This window comes from Gasterosteus aculeatus, chromosome 15, assembly GCF_964276395.1.
Source record: "Gasterosteus aculeatus chromosome 15, fGasAcu3.hap1.1, whole genome shotgun sequence".
Lineage (NCBI taxonomy): Eukaryota > Metazoa > Chordata > Actinopteri > Perciformes > Gasterosteidae > Gasterosteus > Gasterosteus aculeatus.
Genome location: NC_135703.1, coordinates 2,030,204 through 2,044,216, shown reverse-complemented (window position 1 = coordinate 2,044,216; position 14,013 = coordinate 2,030,204). Strand labels below are relative to the sequence as shown.

The 14,013-nt window shown below is 48.4% G+C and overlaps 1 protein-coding gene across 3 annotated transcripts in view; it reads right to left on the bottom strand.

The window, feature by feature from the left end:
- slc4a11 (solute carrier family 4 member 11) overlaps positions 1 to 14,013 on the bottom strand; it is a 50,665-nt gene that overhangs the window by 21,637 nt on the left and 15,015 nt on the right. The window contains exons 2-6 of one of the 3 annotated variants that reach the window (XM_078089317.1): positions 13,434 to 13,484; positions 10,946 to 11,062; positions 6,896 to 6,939; positions 4,473 to 4,701; positions 335 to 367 (exon numbers count right to left, since the gene is read on the bottom strand). In XM_078089317.1, coding sequence (XP_077945443.1) covers positions 335 to 367; positions 4,473 to 4,701; positions 6,896 to 6,939; positions 10,946 to 11,062; positions 13,434 to 13,484 — 474 coding nt within the window. The remainder of the gene's footprint in view (positions 1 to 334; positions 368 to 4,472; positions 4,702 to 6,895; positions 6,940 to 10,945; positions 11,063 to 13,433; positions 13,485 to 14,013) is intronic. The other 2 variants (XM_040198780.2, XM_078089318.1) reach the window with 2 other exon arrangements.

Here is a 14,013-nt window from a genome sequence, read left to right as displayed (position 1 = left end):
AACCGCTGCGTGCACAACGAGCACTTTTCAAATCATATAAATCTCCAGAACACGCCAGGGGCGGGTCTCCCTGCACGGCGCCGGCCTCCCCTACGCCGCCACTCCATTCGACGGGGGAGAAGCGCTGACGTCGCCGGGCGGAGATGCATCGTATGTGTGACGCGGCGTCGGTAATCGTTTGATGGCTCGATGGATTGACCCAGTCCCGAGTGTGAGGGGGGGGGGCAACACAAGCAGCACGCTGATGGGGGGGGGGGATGATTGGTACAGAAGCACGCCACTGATTGCAGCCTGGTGGCGGCCGCTGCCGACATTTTTCATCCAATTAGCTTACCGTCGTCAAAGAAAACGAAACTTTGAGACTTGTCTGCATGGGGAGAAGAAGAGAAACCAAGAGGAGAAAAGTCACCTGGTCAGCGGGCGAGCAGAAAGACACAAACAGGCGCTAAAGACAAAGACACTCTGTGGTTAACCGGCACGCACATAAATATCTCTGCTTCATTTCCTGCCTCCCTTTCCACCTCATGCATATTAAATATCATGTTCCTGAGAAAATCCCTCAATGTCTGGCCTCCGTCGGGCACTGAGAGATCTCATCTTGATTACCGTCTACAGGCTATTACCAAAAAATCGGATGTTATCGGCGACAGCGGCGACGTGTTCAGCGAGTGCAGAGAAAACCCCAAAGACGTCGATGAAGAGATCAGGATGAGGAGAGGATGACATGTACGGCCACCGTTATTATTCCCCCTTTAAGAGCTGGAATTAATGGCTTCCATTTAGTATTCCGATCATTCCCGCAGAACGTTACAGAGGGATTTGCACGGTGAAAAGAGAAATGTTCTTCCAACAGAGAAGGCACAGTCGGTCGATTGAGAAAAACACCGTTGAAGCCGCTGGGTCGTGTGCAGGATGATTGCTCCTGTGTGGAAGTCGCATGTACCTGCAGGAAAGGTGCTGTTAGCAAACCGGGGACGGGTACTGAGATCGGGTGGAAAAGCTTCTGTCATTATTATAATTCACTTTTAACTCATCGGCATCCGGCTGGTTTTCTTGTCGCATTTGAGGAATAAAGCAAAAAGCGGCGTCGGCGGGATCGATGGAAGGTGACAGGAAAGAAGGTCAAACCGCATCGAGGGGAAGAGAAGAAGAACACAGCGACGCAGAACATCAGTACAGAGACACCGACGGGTTCTGAGGGCCGAGTATTATTGCTCTTAATGAGTAGACGATGGTTAAAGTTTTTAGAGAAGGGGCTGAAGGATCATCAGCATCGATGCATTGCATCAACTGTGTGTGCGCCTCTGAATCCCAGGACAAAAGCCCCCCCCCTCAAAAAAAAGAGAAGCGAGCCCAAGTTGGCTCCTCTGCAGGACTAATTATCTCCTTGGGCTTTTCATCTTTTCTCATTTGTGTAATTCTGCGCTGTAATCTGGCCCCGGCCTCTTTATCGCACGGCCGTACGTCCCCCCCCGCCCCTCCCCCGCACGCCGCCGCCGCCGCACGCACGCACGCCGCAGATACGGCAGAAATTAATACCTGAAGAGATGTGCGCCGCCGATAACATACTTACGTGCAGTGTGAATGTATTCCCCCACCAAGAGCCTTTGCCCCCCTCCCTCCCCCGCCACCCTCCCCCACCCCTCACGAGTGTCTCTCGTGTCGGTGTTCTCCATTTTGATTCATGGATCCTCGGAGTGAAGGGGTTTCATCGCAAAGCGGCACGGCAGCATCTCAACGTGAGAAGCTCGTCTTTAGAAGCGTTTCTTTTCAATCACACAATTAAAAGAATCGCAGGTGATTGAAATCACAAACTGATTGAATAAGAGACGTCCATCGTGATATCGTGCCGTACTCAGAATCTGCTTATTCTGTAAGTTACCACCCTGCAACACGCCTTGGAGATATTATTTAAAAGCTGCCTGTTTCAAGCTGCAACCCTTTGTCGTCCATGTTTGCTGCATAGTCGTGGAATTGTTACATCATCCTCTGTGCGCTTAATTATCCACGAATTCTCTATTCCCCTTTTGCTGCAGCTCATGCATTTCCCCAGAGTGACAACTCCGGTTTCTGCACAAACCCTGACCTTGTTTTTGTGAGTCAATTAATAACTTTGATGAGCGTGCGCATGTGCTGACTGTAGGGATGTACCGATACCACTCAGACTAGTACAAGTTCTTACGTTTAAGGTACAGCAGCGAGTACTGGTACTAGTACTTGTCAGGTGGCAACTCGTCTTTTGTCTTAGTAGAAACCTCCCCGGTACTCTTAAAACTTTACGGTACTCTTAAAACAATACTTTTTATTTGGTCAATGATGGACAGACCACAAAGCAGGGGATGATTCAGGGCAGGGCTGCGTTGATTGACAGGTCACTGCTAAAGCCGTCCTCCGCTGTCTTGACTTCTATTCATTGGTCGCAAAGAGCCAAGATGGCGATGACCGTAATCCAAGATGGCTCCAATCACTAATACAATTATTTTCCTGTATTTTTAGAAAACTCCTGAGTGGTCCGATTGATCTCCAGACGTTCCGACCGGCGCAGGAAGTGTCTTTTTTTTTTTGTCCCGACAGCCACAGAGACGACAGAGACGAGCGCTCTTCTGCCGCCTGTGAGTGGCGTGTTCGGGGGGGGGGGGGGGGGGGGCAGTCGAGTGGCTTGCAGAGAGTCTCAAGTGAGTGATCGATGACAGAAGTCAATTATCACCTCGCCGATCCGCCAGATCTTCGCCGCCCACCTCTGACCGACCATCAACGCCGCCAGACCAGCCGTTAGCTCCCTGCGCCCTCACAGGGGGGCAGCACCCCCCCTCTACCGTCTTCATCTTTAAGCCTTCGACATTCAACAGGCCAAATTAGGATTTTCTTCAATTCTGTGCGAGGTTAGCAGGGAGAAATAAATAATTACTTTTGCCAATGCGGCGTCGGGCGCAGATCAGGAGGAGAGCGAGGCTTCGACAATGGCGGATTTCTGCTGCTCCAATGAGCCGAGGAGCATCGCCTCGAACCGAGAGGCTTTGCTGCTCTGCCAAAAGGAGCGGATCATAGGATCCGGCTTATACCTAACAAACGGATATCAGCATAATAAAACGCTCTATTAATCACATGAACAAACCCCTTTGTAAGAAGCTTCAGAGCAGAGATGGAACACGAAGGGTTGGTGGCTGAAGAAAAGTAATGTAATATAATGTAATGTGATGTGATGCAATGTAATGTATTGTGATGTAATGTGGTGTATTGTGAGGTATTGTGATGTGGTATAATGTAATGTGGTATAATGTGATGTGATGTAATGTATTGTGATGTAATGTAATGTATTGTGATGATGTGATGTAATGTATTGTGATGATGTGATGTAATGTGGTATAATGTGATGTAATGTAATGTATTGTGATGATGTGATGTAATGTATTGTGATGATGTGATGTAATGTATTGTGATGTAATGTGATGTGGTGTAATGTGATGTAATGTAATGTATTGCTATGTAATGTGATGTATTGTATGTAATGTGATGTCATGCTATATATTGTGATGTAATGTGATGTATTGTATGTAATGTGATGTAATGTATTGTATGTAATGTGATGTATTGCGATGTAATGTAATGTCATGTTATGTATTGTGATGTAATGTAATGTAGGAGCTGCAGAAGAGATTTATATCACAGACAACGACCTTCAGAGATTCAGACACCACAGGACAAAATAAAATATTAATGAAGTATAAATCCCCATGAGACTTCCCCCGTTGGATACTAACGTTAAGACTATCATTGTCTGAAGTGTTATTTCTAAATATGAAAATGAGCCTTCAAGTAATAAATTACAAATAAAACTACTAAAATAAAAAGTAAAACACCTAATTTTTTTCTTTTTTGTAGTCTGAAATAAAACATGAAGTCAAATAGCAATAGAATAGCATCTAACAATTCAATCAATTTACCAGTGCAGAAATAAAAGAACTTTACCTTAAAATAAACTAAATTGGCGTTTAATAAAAAAGTTTTTGCCCTTAAATTATTTAACTCATTTAAGAAATTTGTGAACAAGAAAAAGTTGAAAACCTGCTTTGTTGAATCGATACATTTTCTTCTCTTCTAAATAAATGTTGAACTACCAGTTGAGTTGTGATTATCCGCCGCGTCGTCATGCTTCTCTCGAGCCGTAACGTGTCAGGTGACCGCGGGGACGTCCTCCGGGGGAACCTTTGATGTCTGCACATGTTTCGGCACAAGCCGCCTCTATTTGTGTCCGGCCCGAGAGAAGCTTAGGGGGGAGGGGGTGGGTGGCGGCTTTGGGCCTCGAAAGCTTCTTGAACTGTTCTCGAGTCACTCTGACAACTCTGCTCCCGAGCCGCAGGTGAAGCTATTTATTTTGGGGGGGGGGGGGGTGCAGGTGTCGATGCATGTGCAGAAGTCAGATGCTTCCAGGCCTGTTTGACACGTGCACGCTGGCGATTCTCGCCGCTTACCGTTGACCTCCTGGGCTCCCGCGTCGGTGAAGAGCAAGCTCATCACCTCCTCGAAGTTGCAGCTGGGCTCGGAGGAGTTGCTGTCCTGGCCCACGTGGTGCAGCATCCTCTTGAGGACGTCGTCCAGGGAGGCGGCGGTCTCGTCCAGCAGGATGGTGGCCCTCCCCAGGAAGCCGTCCAGGTCCCGGTGAGCCCGGATCTCCTCCTCGAAGTTCATCAGCTTCACATACTGCGTGGAAGAGAAATAGGAAATAGGACGTCAAAATGCTTCTGCTATCTATTTCTGCAGAATTGGGCCTGAGGGATGAACATTATTTTGTTGTTTGAATGTTTCTTTGGTTTGGACTATTAAGACTTTTTAATACTCCCCGCATGCTAAAGAGTTAATAAGGCCGTGATGTCTCTAATGAAGAGTTTGGGAAATGAAGACTGCCTGAGAAGCTAACTCATTTTTTATGGTTAACCATAAACTGTATTTGCAACAATGTGCCTTTTTGTTTCTTCCTTCTTGACCAGATCCGCATTGCTGAAGAGATTTGTATCCCGAAGGTTGAATACAAAAATAAAAAACAGTCTTAACTGTTTTTTAGAATTTCAATAAAGCCTTATTTTAAGCCTAAATTGGTTGACCATAACTAGAATCAGGATGTCCATAAACTAATTCAATTGAGGGCATAAAAACCTTTCAGTCCTGTAAGAGGATTTCTTCCCGATCCGATGAACAAATTCCATAAGTGGACGCAGCATCAGGGGCCAGATATTGTGCTTTTTTGACACAAACTTATGTCGTGCGATCCAGCAGGTTTAGAGAAGGTGAATCCACAGGACCACATGGGCACAGCCAGAAAAAGAAGTATTTATATAACAAGCCACTCACAGATTGGGTGTGAAAGAGCCCCAAAGCCGTGACCTTAAAGTGTCCCCCCGGCTCGGAGCCTCACACCGTCACGTTTTTTAAATAGCAGCACACAAAACAGATGCTCCCCCCCCCGAAAGCTCATCAAGATTTCACCAGCGGTGTCTGAGGATCCCCAGAGAGACGGACGAATGGGCCGGGAGAGGAACGCGGCTCGATTAAGAGCCCGGACACCCGCCGGTGCTCCGTCTCATTGATCCGGAGATTGACAGAAGTTGTGCAGAAGAGTGCGTTCCCCGCTGTTCTTTTCCTGCTCTCAGATCGGTCCGTGTCTACAAGCTACGTGTGCACCGAGCTCTATTAATACGTTCCACTTGTTTGTGCCGATGTGTCAGGTTCGGGCTTCGGTTCTGCTTCGGGTCAAGTCTTTCAAAAAAAAAAAAAGGTGTAAATTGCTTAAAAAATGACTCTGTGTTATTTCAAGAAGTGTTCCTGGGCCGTGCACAGTGCTGCCGGCCACACTGCGTGAGCATCGGGGGAAATCTTTAAAACCAGAGTGCAGACGGAACCATCTCGAAATGAATTCTAAATACGGACCACAGCAAAGCAATAAAGCCCACGACTAAATTGGAGGACGGAAGGTTAAGAAAAAACAAAACAACAACAACAAAAAAAACATTGGGAGAGCACCAGCGAGCAGAACGGGCGGATTAGGGTATTAGAGAAGAAGCCGGCAAGCTGTTGTGAGGAACACGGCACATGGAACGTCTGGCCGGGTTTGCAGCGACCACATCGTGCTCTCGGTCAACCACATATTTAATGAAGGATATCAATCCTCCAAAGTGTGTGTCGGTGGTCGGTGAGGCAACGCGACCACGTGGTGTCTGGTTGTGCGTTATGAATTATGATAATCGCCCCTTAATCCCGATTGATCTAATTCATCGTATTTATTTCAGCGCGGCCCATCTGGGTTTCGTGGCTCCGTCGGCGCCCATCGGAGCCGGAGGCGGTGAATAGCATTGACTACCGCAGAGTCCCTTTGTCCCCGGTGCTCACGAGGACAAAAGCCCGACGCTACCGGACGCCAGCTGGGGGGGGTTTGTCCAGTGGGGAGGCGGGGTTTACGGCGGTTTTGGATCCCTTCGCGCCGTGCGTCTGTGACGCACCGAACGGACCGCGCTGTCGAAATAAAAGCTCAACCAAACCCAACGTGTGGGATCAATGAGATCAGCGCCTGGTGTGTTTAGGACTCTCCGGGGGCCAACTTGATGACTTCAAATGACTCAAAAGAAATGACACCACTAACTGGACCCCCTTTACCTTCAAGGCTCCGACATCCAATAAATAAATAAAGACCGGAAGTAGATGCCTGCTAGAACAAGTCATTAAAATAACTTGTTCTTATTTCCATAATTCATCCTACCAGATTTGAGAGTTTAAATCTCGTATCTGAAGTCAAATTTCCTCTATAGATCAATTAAGATGTCTGGACTCATTATCAGCTCTGTGCTACTTTATCTTTTCTAAATATGAATATGTAATATATTGGGTGAATATTTATGCTTACCCGCCGTGATGTGTTCAGCAACACGCAGCCAGAGTCGTCGGCGTCTGAGGAGGGAGGAAACAAGGAGTTAGCCGATGACGTGACAGCCGTCCTCGTCAATCAATATGTGCTCGGACGTACAAAGATGTAACAGACGATATCAACATATCTGATATTTCAGCAGAAAATACGTCATTGGTGAATTTTTTTGGGGAGAGAAATAAACCTTGTTCCCTCACGTTTTCAGCCTCGTCCTCATTGTGACCCAACAGTCTAGAAGCGACCTCAGGGCCCTTAAACTGAGGCCCAATGTCTTTAATCGATGGGGGGGGGGGGCAGGAAATGAGGCGAGACGGAGACGGGGAACGACATGACGTCGACGCTCCGTTGTCTTCAGTTTATGAAACGGTGCACAAGCATTAAATGTTCCGAGCCGAATGCTGAGCTGTGCCTCGAGTTCTGTATTTGCATTCTCACACATGTTCTAATAAAACAAAGACGCATCCCAAAAACAACCAGCCGAGAGAAGAGAAGAAGCCCGAGGAACCTTCGTCTCTTCTCCAAGTCGTGGAAACGTGGCGAGGCTGCTAAGGTTTTGATACACGCGTCTGTGGAGGGAGGCGAGCGCGCAGATAAAGTACAAGAAGCCTGGATCCTACAAGGAGGGAAGGACGGGGGGACGGGGGGCTTTTGTGTCAGAGCGACATCGCTGAACAAAGAGGTTTGCAGGATTCAGTCCCTGCAGCAGCAGACTCACCAAACGTTACATAACGCCGCTATCGACGTTTACTGCGGGGAGGTGGGGGGGCGTTGTTGGGTTACCACGGGCTTTCCTCCTCTGCTCCGCGTGATGCTCGCTGTCGGCCCCGTCCGCAAATCAATCCGCGGCCCCCCCCAGCCCCCCCTAACTCCCCCCCTCAGCCGCGCCGGAGAAAGAAAATCCCTTTTAACAAGCCAATAAGCCGCCAGGGAAAACACCGGAGTGTCGCCATATCGATAACGCAGCCACAAGTGGACATGTGTGAGGGCGGGGGGGGGTCGAATACACCTCGGCCATCATAAAACCCTGCAGGCGGTGCACAGAGAAGGAGACACCACCTCCATGGAGATGAGGGGGGGGGGGTTGCACGTGTCGCGGATTGGCCTCATCAAAGCCTCACGGCTCTAATTGCCGTCAGGCTGCAGCCTGCGAGGAGATATTCATGTGTTCATATGCGACGATCGCCGCCTTCCAGCGGCCTCCTCCTTAAAGTAATCCGGGAGCATTTCGCCGCTCGGGGATTAGCGAGCGTTGAAATGTGACTTCATTGGATCAGTGCAGCTCGACAGCTGTTGATTATCGCCGGTCGGCCGCGGGGGTCGCGGGGGGGTCGCGAGGTGGTGACTGAGAATGCCGGAGTTACTGCGTGATGGGAAGAAATCTCAAGTGCTCCTTCTGGCCGAAGCCGAATATTCTTTTCATCGATGTGTTATGAAATATGGAAATAATTGGTTTGGTGGAGTAGAAAGAAATAAAAAAAAAAATGGAAATTGAATCACCGCAGGTTGTTATTTTTTTTCACTGTCATGATACTGTGAATAAATTTCCCACCTCAAAACTGTGTCTTCTACATTCGACGTGGTTGTTTTATTTCGTCAAGTCAGGATGAAACAGTCGTCTCAAACGAATCACTCAACCTTTCGCACTTCATTTACTGCAGAATGAGGGGACTTTAAATCCTGGGATCGTGTGCCGGTGACTGAAACCGGTGCCTTTATTTCATCGTGACATTCTGGTAAACAGCGACCATGAGCCAGCCAGAGGTCAAGGTTTGACCTTGGTGAGATTCCAGTGAGCCAGACGCTGGTCATTCCTCGGGACTTTTCCACCTCCGCGTTGGGCCAAGTTGATTGAAGTGAAATGGAAGTGAGCCCGGCGCTGGCAGATACATAATCACACAATCAATTCTATTCCTGGAGAGCGTTCGACGGCTTCGCGATAACGTTCTCTGAAGAGGGAAGAATGGATAAGATCGCGCCACGCGGACAACGAGCAACGCGTTTGTACCGGCTGACGCCGTTTGCTTCCATTCTAATCTTCAACACGCACCGGCCATCAATCCCTTCGTTTTATCGTCGCCTGATGCCACAAACGCCACGAAAACCGGAGCAGAATGTTTCGCCGACTCGCAGATACGGAAAGTACAAAATGTAAAGAGATAACAGCAGCACGACTCAGCCGTAGTTAGCGCGCGCTAACTAGCGCTAAGCACAAATCTCAGCTGCTAGAGCTACGACACGATTTTTCAAATATCCTTTAAATTAACCAAAGTTTTGGAAGACTTCGGGCGAAATCTGCATATATGTTAAAATAGGCATGAATTGTTTTGGTTGCTGCTCATGAATTAAAAATCAAAAAATACAATGGAAATGAACCACATAATATGAATGTTCCTTCTTTCTTTTTCTATTTCAGGGCTATTTTTCGTAGGTATGTATAAACGTTTGACGATGCAAAATTGTAAAAAAATAGTAAAAAGAATTATTCAAAGGTGAACCCTTTGGATGAAAACGGCATTCTGGTGGAAAAACTAAAATAAATCTGCTGCACTGACAGTCTGACCTTGTGTTTTGGACATTAATAAAGAAACAAAATTCTCTTGAAATAACCCAAATGTTGTCTTCCGTAACGAAACGCATGTTTAAAACGTTGCCATTAACGTCCATCCAACAGGCACGACGTCGTAAAGGTCACGACTGAAGCCCTGCTGGCAGCAGCGCGGCGCTGTGAAGGCTTCCAAAGCATGAGCACGTTCTCACGAAGACGAGTAAACACGCGGAAACACGTGAATTAATTACAACAGACAGATGTTTTTTTTAAATGAGATTCTGATGGGAGCCGCTGTCTCTGGCTCGGATGTACTCACTGAGCTGTTTGCTTTTCCACACCACTGAGCGTTTAGCCCAACAGGATGTGATTAAAAGTCCTGAGTCTTAAATTGATTTGATGCGGTGGACGTATTCCACCGTGGCCTGCTGATGTGGAACAATAAAAACAGGACCAGGATCATTTGTGACCAATTAGAAGCAGCCGACGAGGCTCGGGTCAGTGACCCCTGAGGCCTCCTGCGTTCTAAGGCTTTTGTTGTTTCGTGGTCTCATCGGAGTGGAGGGTCTGATGTCCAGCTGCAGAGACCAGAACGACTGTTTGACGGACTTCAAAGGTCAGAATGAGGATTAAAATCTCTGCTTAGAGGTCACGGTGACCTTGGACCACTTGATCCTTTTATCCTTGAGTTTAGGTGCATCATTAAAGCATGTGGGGGCCACAGTGACCTTGACCTTCGGCCTCCAAATCCTGATCAGTTCATCGTTGAGTCCATCTAGGCTGAATACTCAAATAGGAACCCGTCCTGAGCAGAGACCAGTCAGACGGGCTGATGGCAGGACGGGTATTGTGCCATTTTAGGCAGCGTTGGATTGAAGATTTGAATAAGAATTATAAACACAAAAATCATCTTTATGAATGAGTTGTAATTAGTTTATCATTGTCCCCTCGCCCCTTCATCCATGTGCAGCGGCTCATCCTCAGGGCCGAACACAACTCCAGATGGAGTTGTTGTACCTGCGGTCTAATCATTTGGTTTCGGCGTCTCATCTCCGTGCCGGCTCGAGCACGAACGAGGCCCGAGTGACATGGTCACCCGTCACATTCAGCGGGAGCGACCGTTTCCCCCTGTGGTGAACCCGTGGCTGTTGCCGCGGCAACGGTCACCCGTTGACTCACGGTGGGGTGGTTTCTAGTGGTGAAGTCCAAAAAAAAGAAAAGGAAAATCATCAGCACCTGCAGCCGAGGAGCCGTCTGTCAGGTCCACAGCTGCCGTGGGGGATCTGGATGGACTCCAGAAGACCTCCGCGGAAATCACCTCAAAGTTGTTTTTTTCTTTCTTACTTCTTGCCGCCGCCTCGGGCGCCACCGCGGACACGCCGGCTGCCTCGTGCCGTGATGTAATAACGTCTCCAAAAAGGAGCGGGGGGGGGGGGGGGGACACGTGCGAAGGGGGCGAAGCGGAAAGCGAGCGGCGCACTGACCTGGCCCGGGGCTGAGCTGGTTGTCGTAGAGGTGGATGTCATCTCCGCAGGCGATCGGCGAGTCCTGTCCCTCCTCTCGGGCCTCGCTGCCCTCCTCCTGCTCCACCTCCCGCTGCTCTGGGGACACAACGGCACAGGGTCACCTCCTGAAACCCCCCCCCCCCCCCCCCCCCCTCGCCACGGGAACCTTTCAGCAGACGGCTCGACCCGCGGGACAAATTACGCTCGTGTATTTACAAAACGTATAAAGTATAAAGTATTTCTAGAATATAAAAATGTACAATAACAACATGATAAGAAATAAATCCCATTACAGATTTGGGCTGAAAAGGAAAAAAAATATTATTTCTGTGGAAGAAATGTTGCTTTTCTTATCTGAGAGTCAATGAAGCGTCTGATTTAGAGGCAAATATTGTTTTAGTGTCACCTGAAGCGTCACCTTTCTAATGTAATGCAGCGAGGCTGAGGGTTAAAAAACAATTTAACGACAGCAAGTTTTTTTAGAAACACATTTACACTCGTTTTCATTATTGATGAATCGTCAAAATGGTTTCCTGTGGTCCTCTGAGGATACGCATCTTGATGTGTCTCGTGTGTCCACAGACATGCCGTCTGGTCCCCTGAAGCAACACCTGAATGTGAATGAAAGGCACCTGCTCCGATGCATGAAGCGCGAGGACGTGAAAACCCCGAGCGGCTCGGGCGCCGGCTTGGATGAGGAGGCCGACGGGTGGTGACTCAGCAGCTAGACGGGTCGGTAATGGACGGGGATTTGGTTTGGTGGGAAGCATCACAGCTCCGAGACCGGAGCCTGTTTGTATGACTCATCCCGCTCCTTCTCCCCCCTCCCTCCCCCCCTCCCCCTCCATCCTCCCCCCTCAGAGCAGCCACTCAAATCCAAACCCACATTAACGAGCGGGCTCCCAAATATCATCCAGGCGCTCGGGACGATCGCGGTGCTCTTTATCTGCCGACCGTAACCGTGACGACGGCCCAGTTTCAGCCGGTTGGGTTCGTCTCGCGTCGGGAATCGTCCCTCAGCACTCGACATTATTTGAACCGCGCCTCAGACGCCTCGACTTTCAAATCACCTTGAGAGCCGGACGGCGCTTCCACTTCCACGTCGCAGCGACATGTGGAGCGTTTACCGCCGGCTCCGTGGAGGCGTTTTCATCGGGGACTTTCTGATTTAGTGATTGTCATGAGAATCCTCAGTCAGGCAGTTCTCATTTCTGTGGATGGCGAAGCAGCAAAATCTTATTTGAGGAAAGATCTCAGAGCAAACGTGGGTTTCTGTCCTGACGCTTCGTCTCCGGGTGGATTTGTGTGACTTTGGGTCAGTTTGAAGTCCCACAATCCGACTCACTAACTGTCTGACATCATCTATCAAGGAACTGAAGTCGTTTCCAGTTCAACTGGTTGCTCAGAAGAACAGATCCCTCAATTATGTCCTAAAAAAAGCATTTACAGTAAATTCTTCACACAAACAAACATATTTAAACTAAATATGTTTAGTGCGGCTGCTTCTGTCTGACGGAGGGCGATGCCACTCGGACGCGACTAGAGAGCGTAACGACCCAGAAGGCCGCGGGGGTCACAGGATCGCTCCCACAATGCACCGCGGGAAACAAACATCCACCCGCTCGCCGCACTTTGATCGCCGGCGGACCTTCGCTAACGAACCGACGGCCGATGACGCTTCCTCGCCCACAGCGACGGGACTGCGTTTAACTCTTTGGACAGAACGTTGGCTGAAAAACGGCGGGCGGTGAGGGGCCGCGGCGCGGAGGACATAATTGCCTGTGGGGAGACGGGGGAGACGGGGAGGGACCCGACGCAGCCTCGTTCCTGTGCTGCACGTACTAATTGGGCGCCTCTCGGCGGCTCGGAGGGGATAAAAACCGCCGTTATCAGCAACGTTTATTATTTATATCCGGATGCAGCGGGAATCTATAAGACGTCTTTCAATACTGTACGGAGCAACAAGCAGGAGACTCCGCCCACCCTCCATGGAACATCACACGCCTTCATTCACACGTCTTCCCCGAGTCAGGAGACGCAACGTTTTGCACAATCCGGTTGGAATTCATGTACAATATTTTGTCTTTTTCCGAAACGCAAAGATGTGATCAGCACTGAAACGCTCAGCGTGGCCGTGTTGACCTTTCAGGTGTGTTGGTCGATTCCCGATGGAACATTTGAATGTGATTCATTAGAACTAAAGCAAAGCGCCAAACGGTGTGCGTGTGTAAACCTCTGAATTCAACTCACGCTTCGTAAACTGAGCAGACAAAGTGATTTCACAGCACAGCATTTATAAAACCCCACAGAACAGCAGGAAACTTAACAAGAGCACAACGCAAACAAAGAACAGATGTAAACTCGGATGACAAATAGATGAAATGATAAAACAAATAAATGTATGTAAGTACTCAAAAGAATTAAAATGACATTAATAGTGAAATAAAGACGATTGGCTCACACTCACCCATTTCTTGAAAGAAGTAGCCGTTCTTGGACATGCCGGAGGGAGGAGCCTCTGCAGGAGACACACAGGGTCACTGAGGTGAGGCGCTCTGCAGGGGGCCGTCCTCGTTCACACGAGAGTTACTATCGTTATTACACACACTGATTGTTGCTACGAGAGACGGGTCATTATCCTTGTTCGCTTAGTGATAATGCTCGAGATCGAGAGTATTTAAATGGAAGCACATCACGGGTCCAGGAAGTACTTCACAACAGTTAATTCATCCACTCAATTTAGCATCGAGTATCTGCTCCCTGATGAGCATCGAGAAGACGTCGCCTGATGACACATTAGACGCGCCGACGACACTAAAGGACAACGTCCTCCTCACACAACCGAAGGGCTCGAACAAAACCATTAACTTCAACATGACTTAAAAAAAATAATCATTTTTGTTTGGGGAGAAAAAAACAAAATGTCTAGAAAAAAAATGAGATCTTTGCGCATTTTGTCCGGCTATTATCAGCAATATACGAAAAGTTTTCCAATAAAATCCGTTTGTATTTTTATTCATATGTTTTCTTCATGTGAAACCAAACAC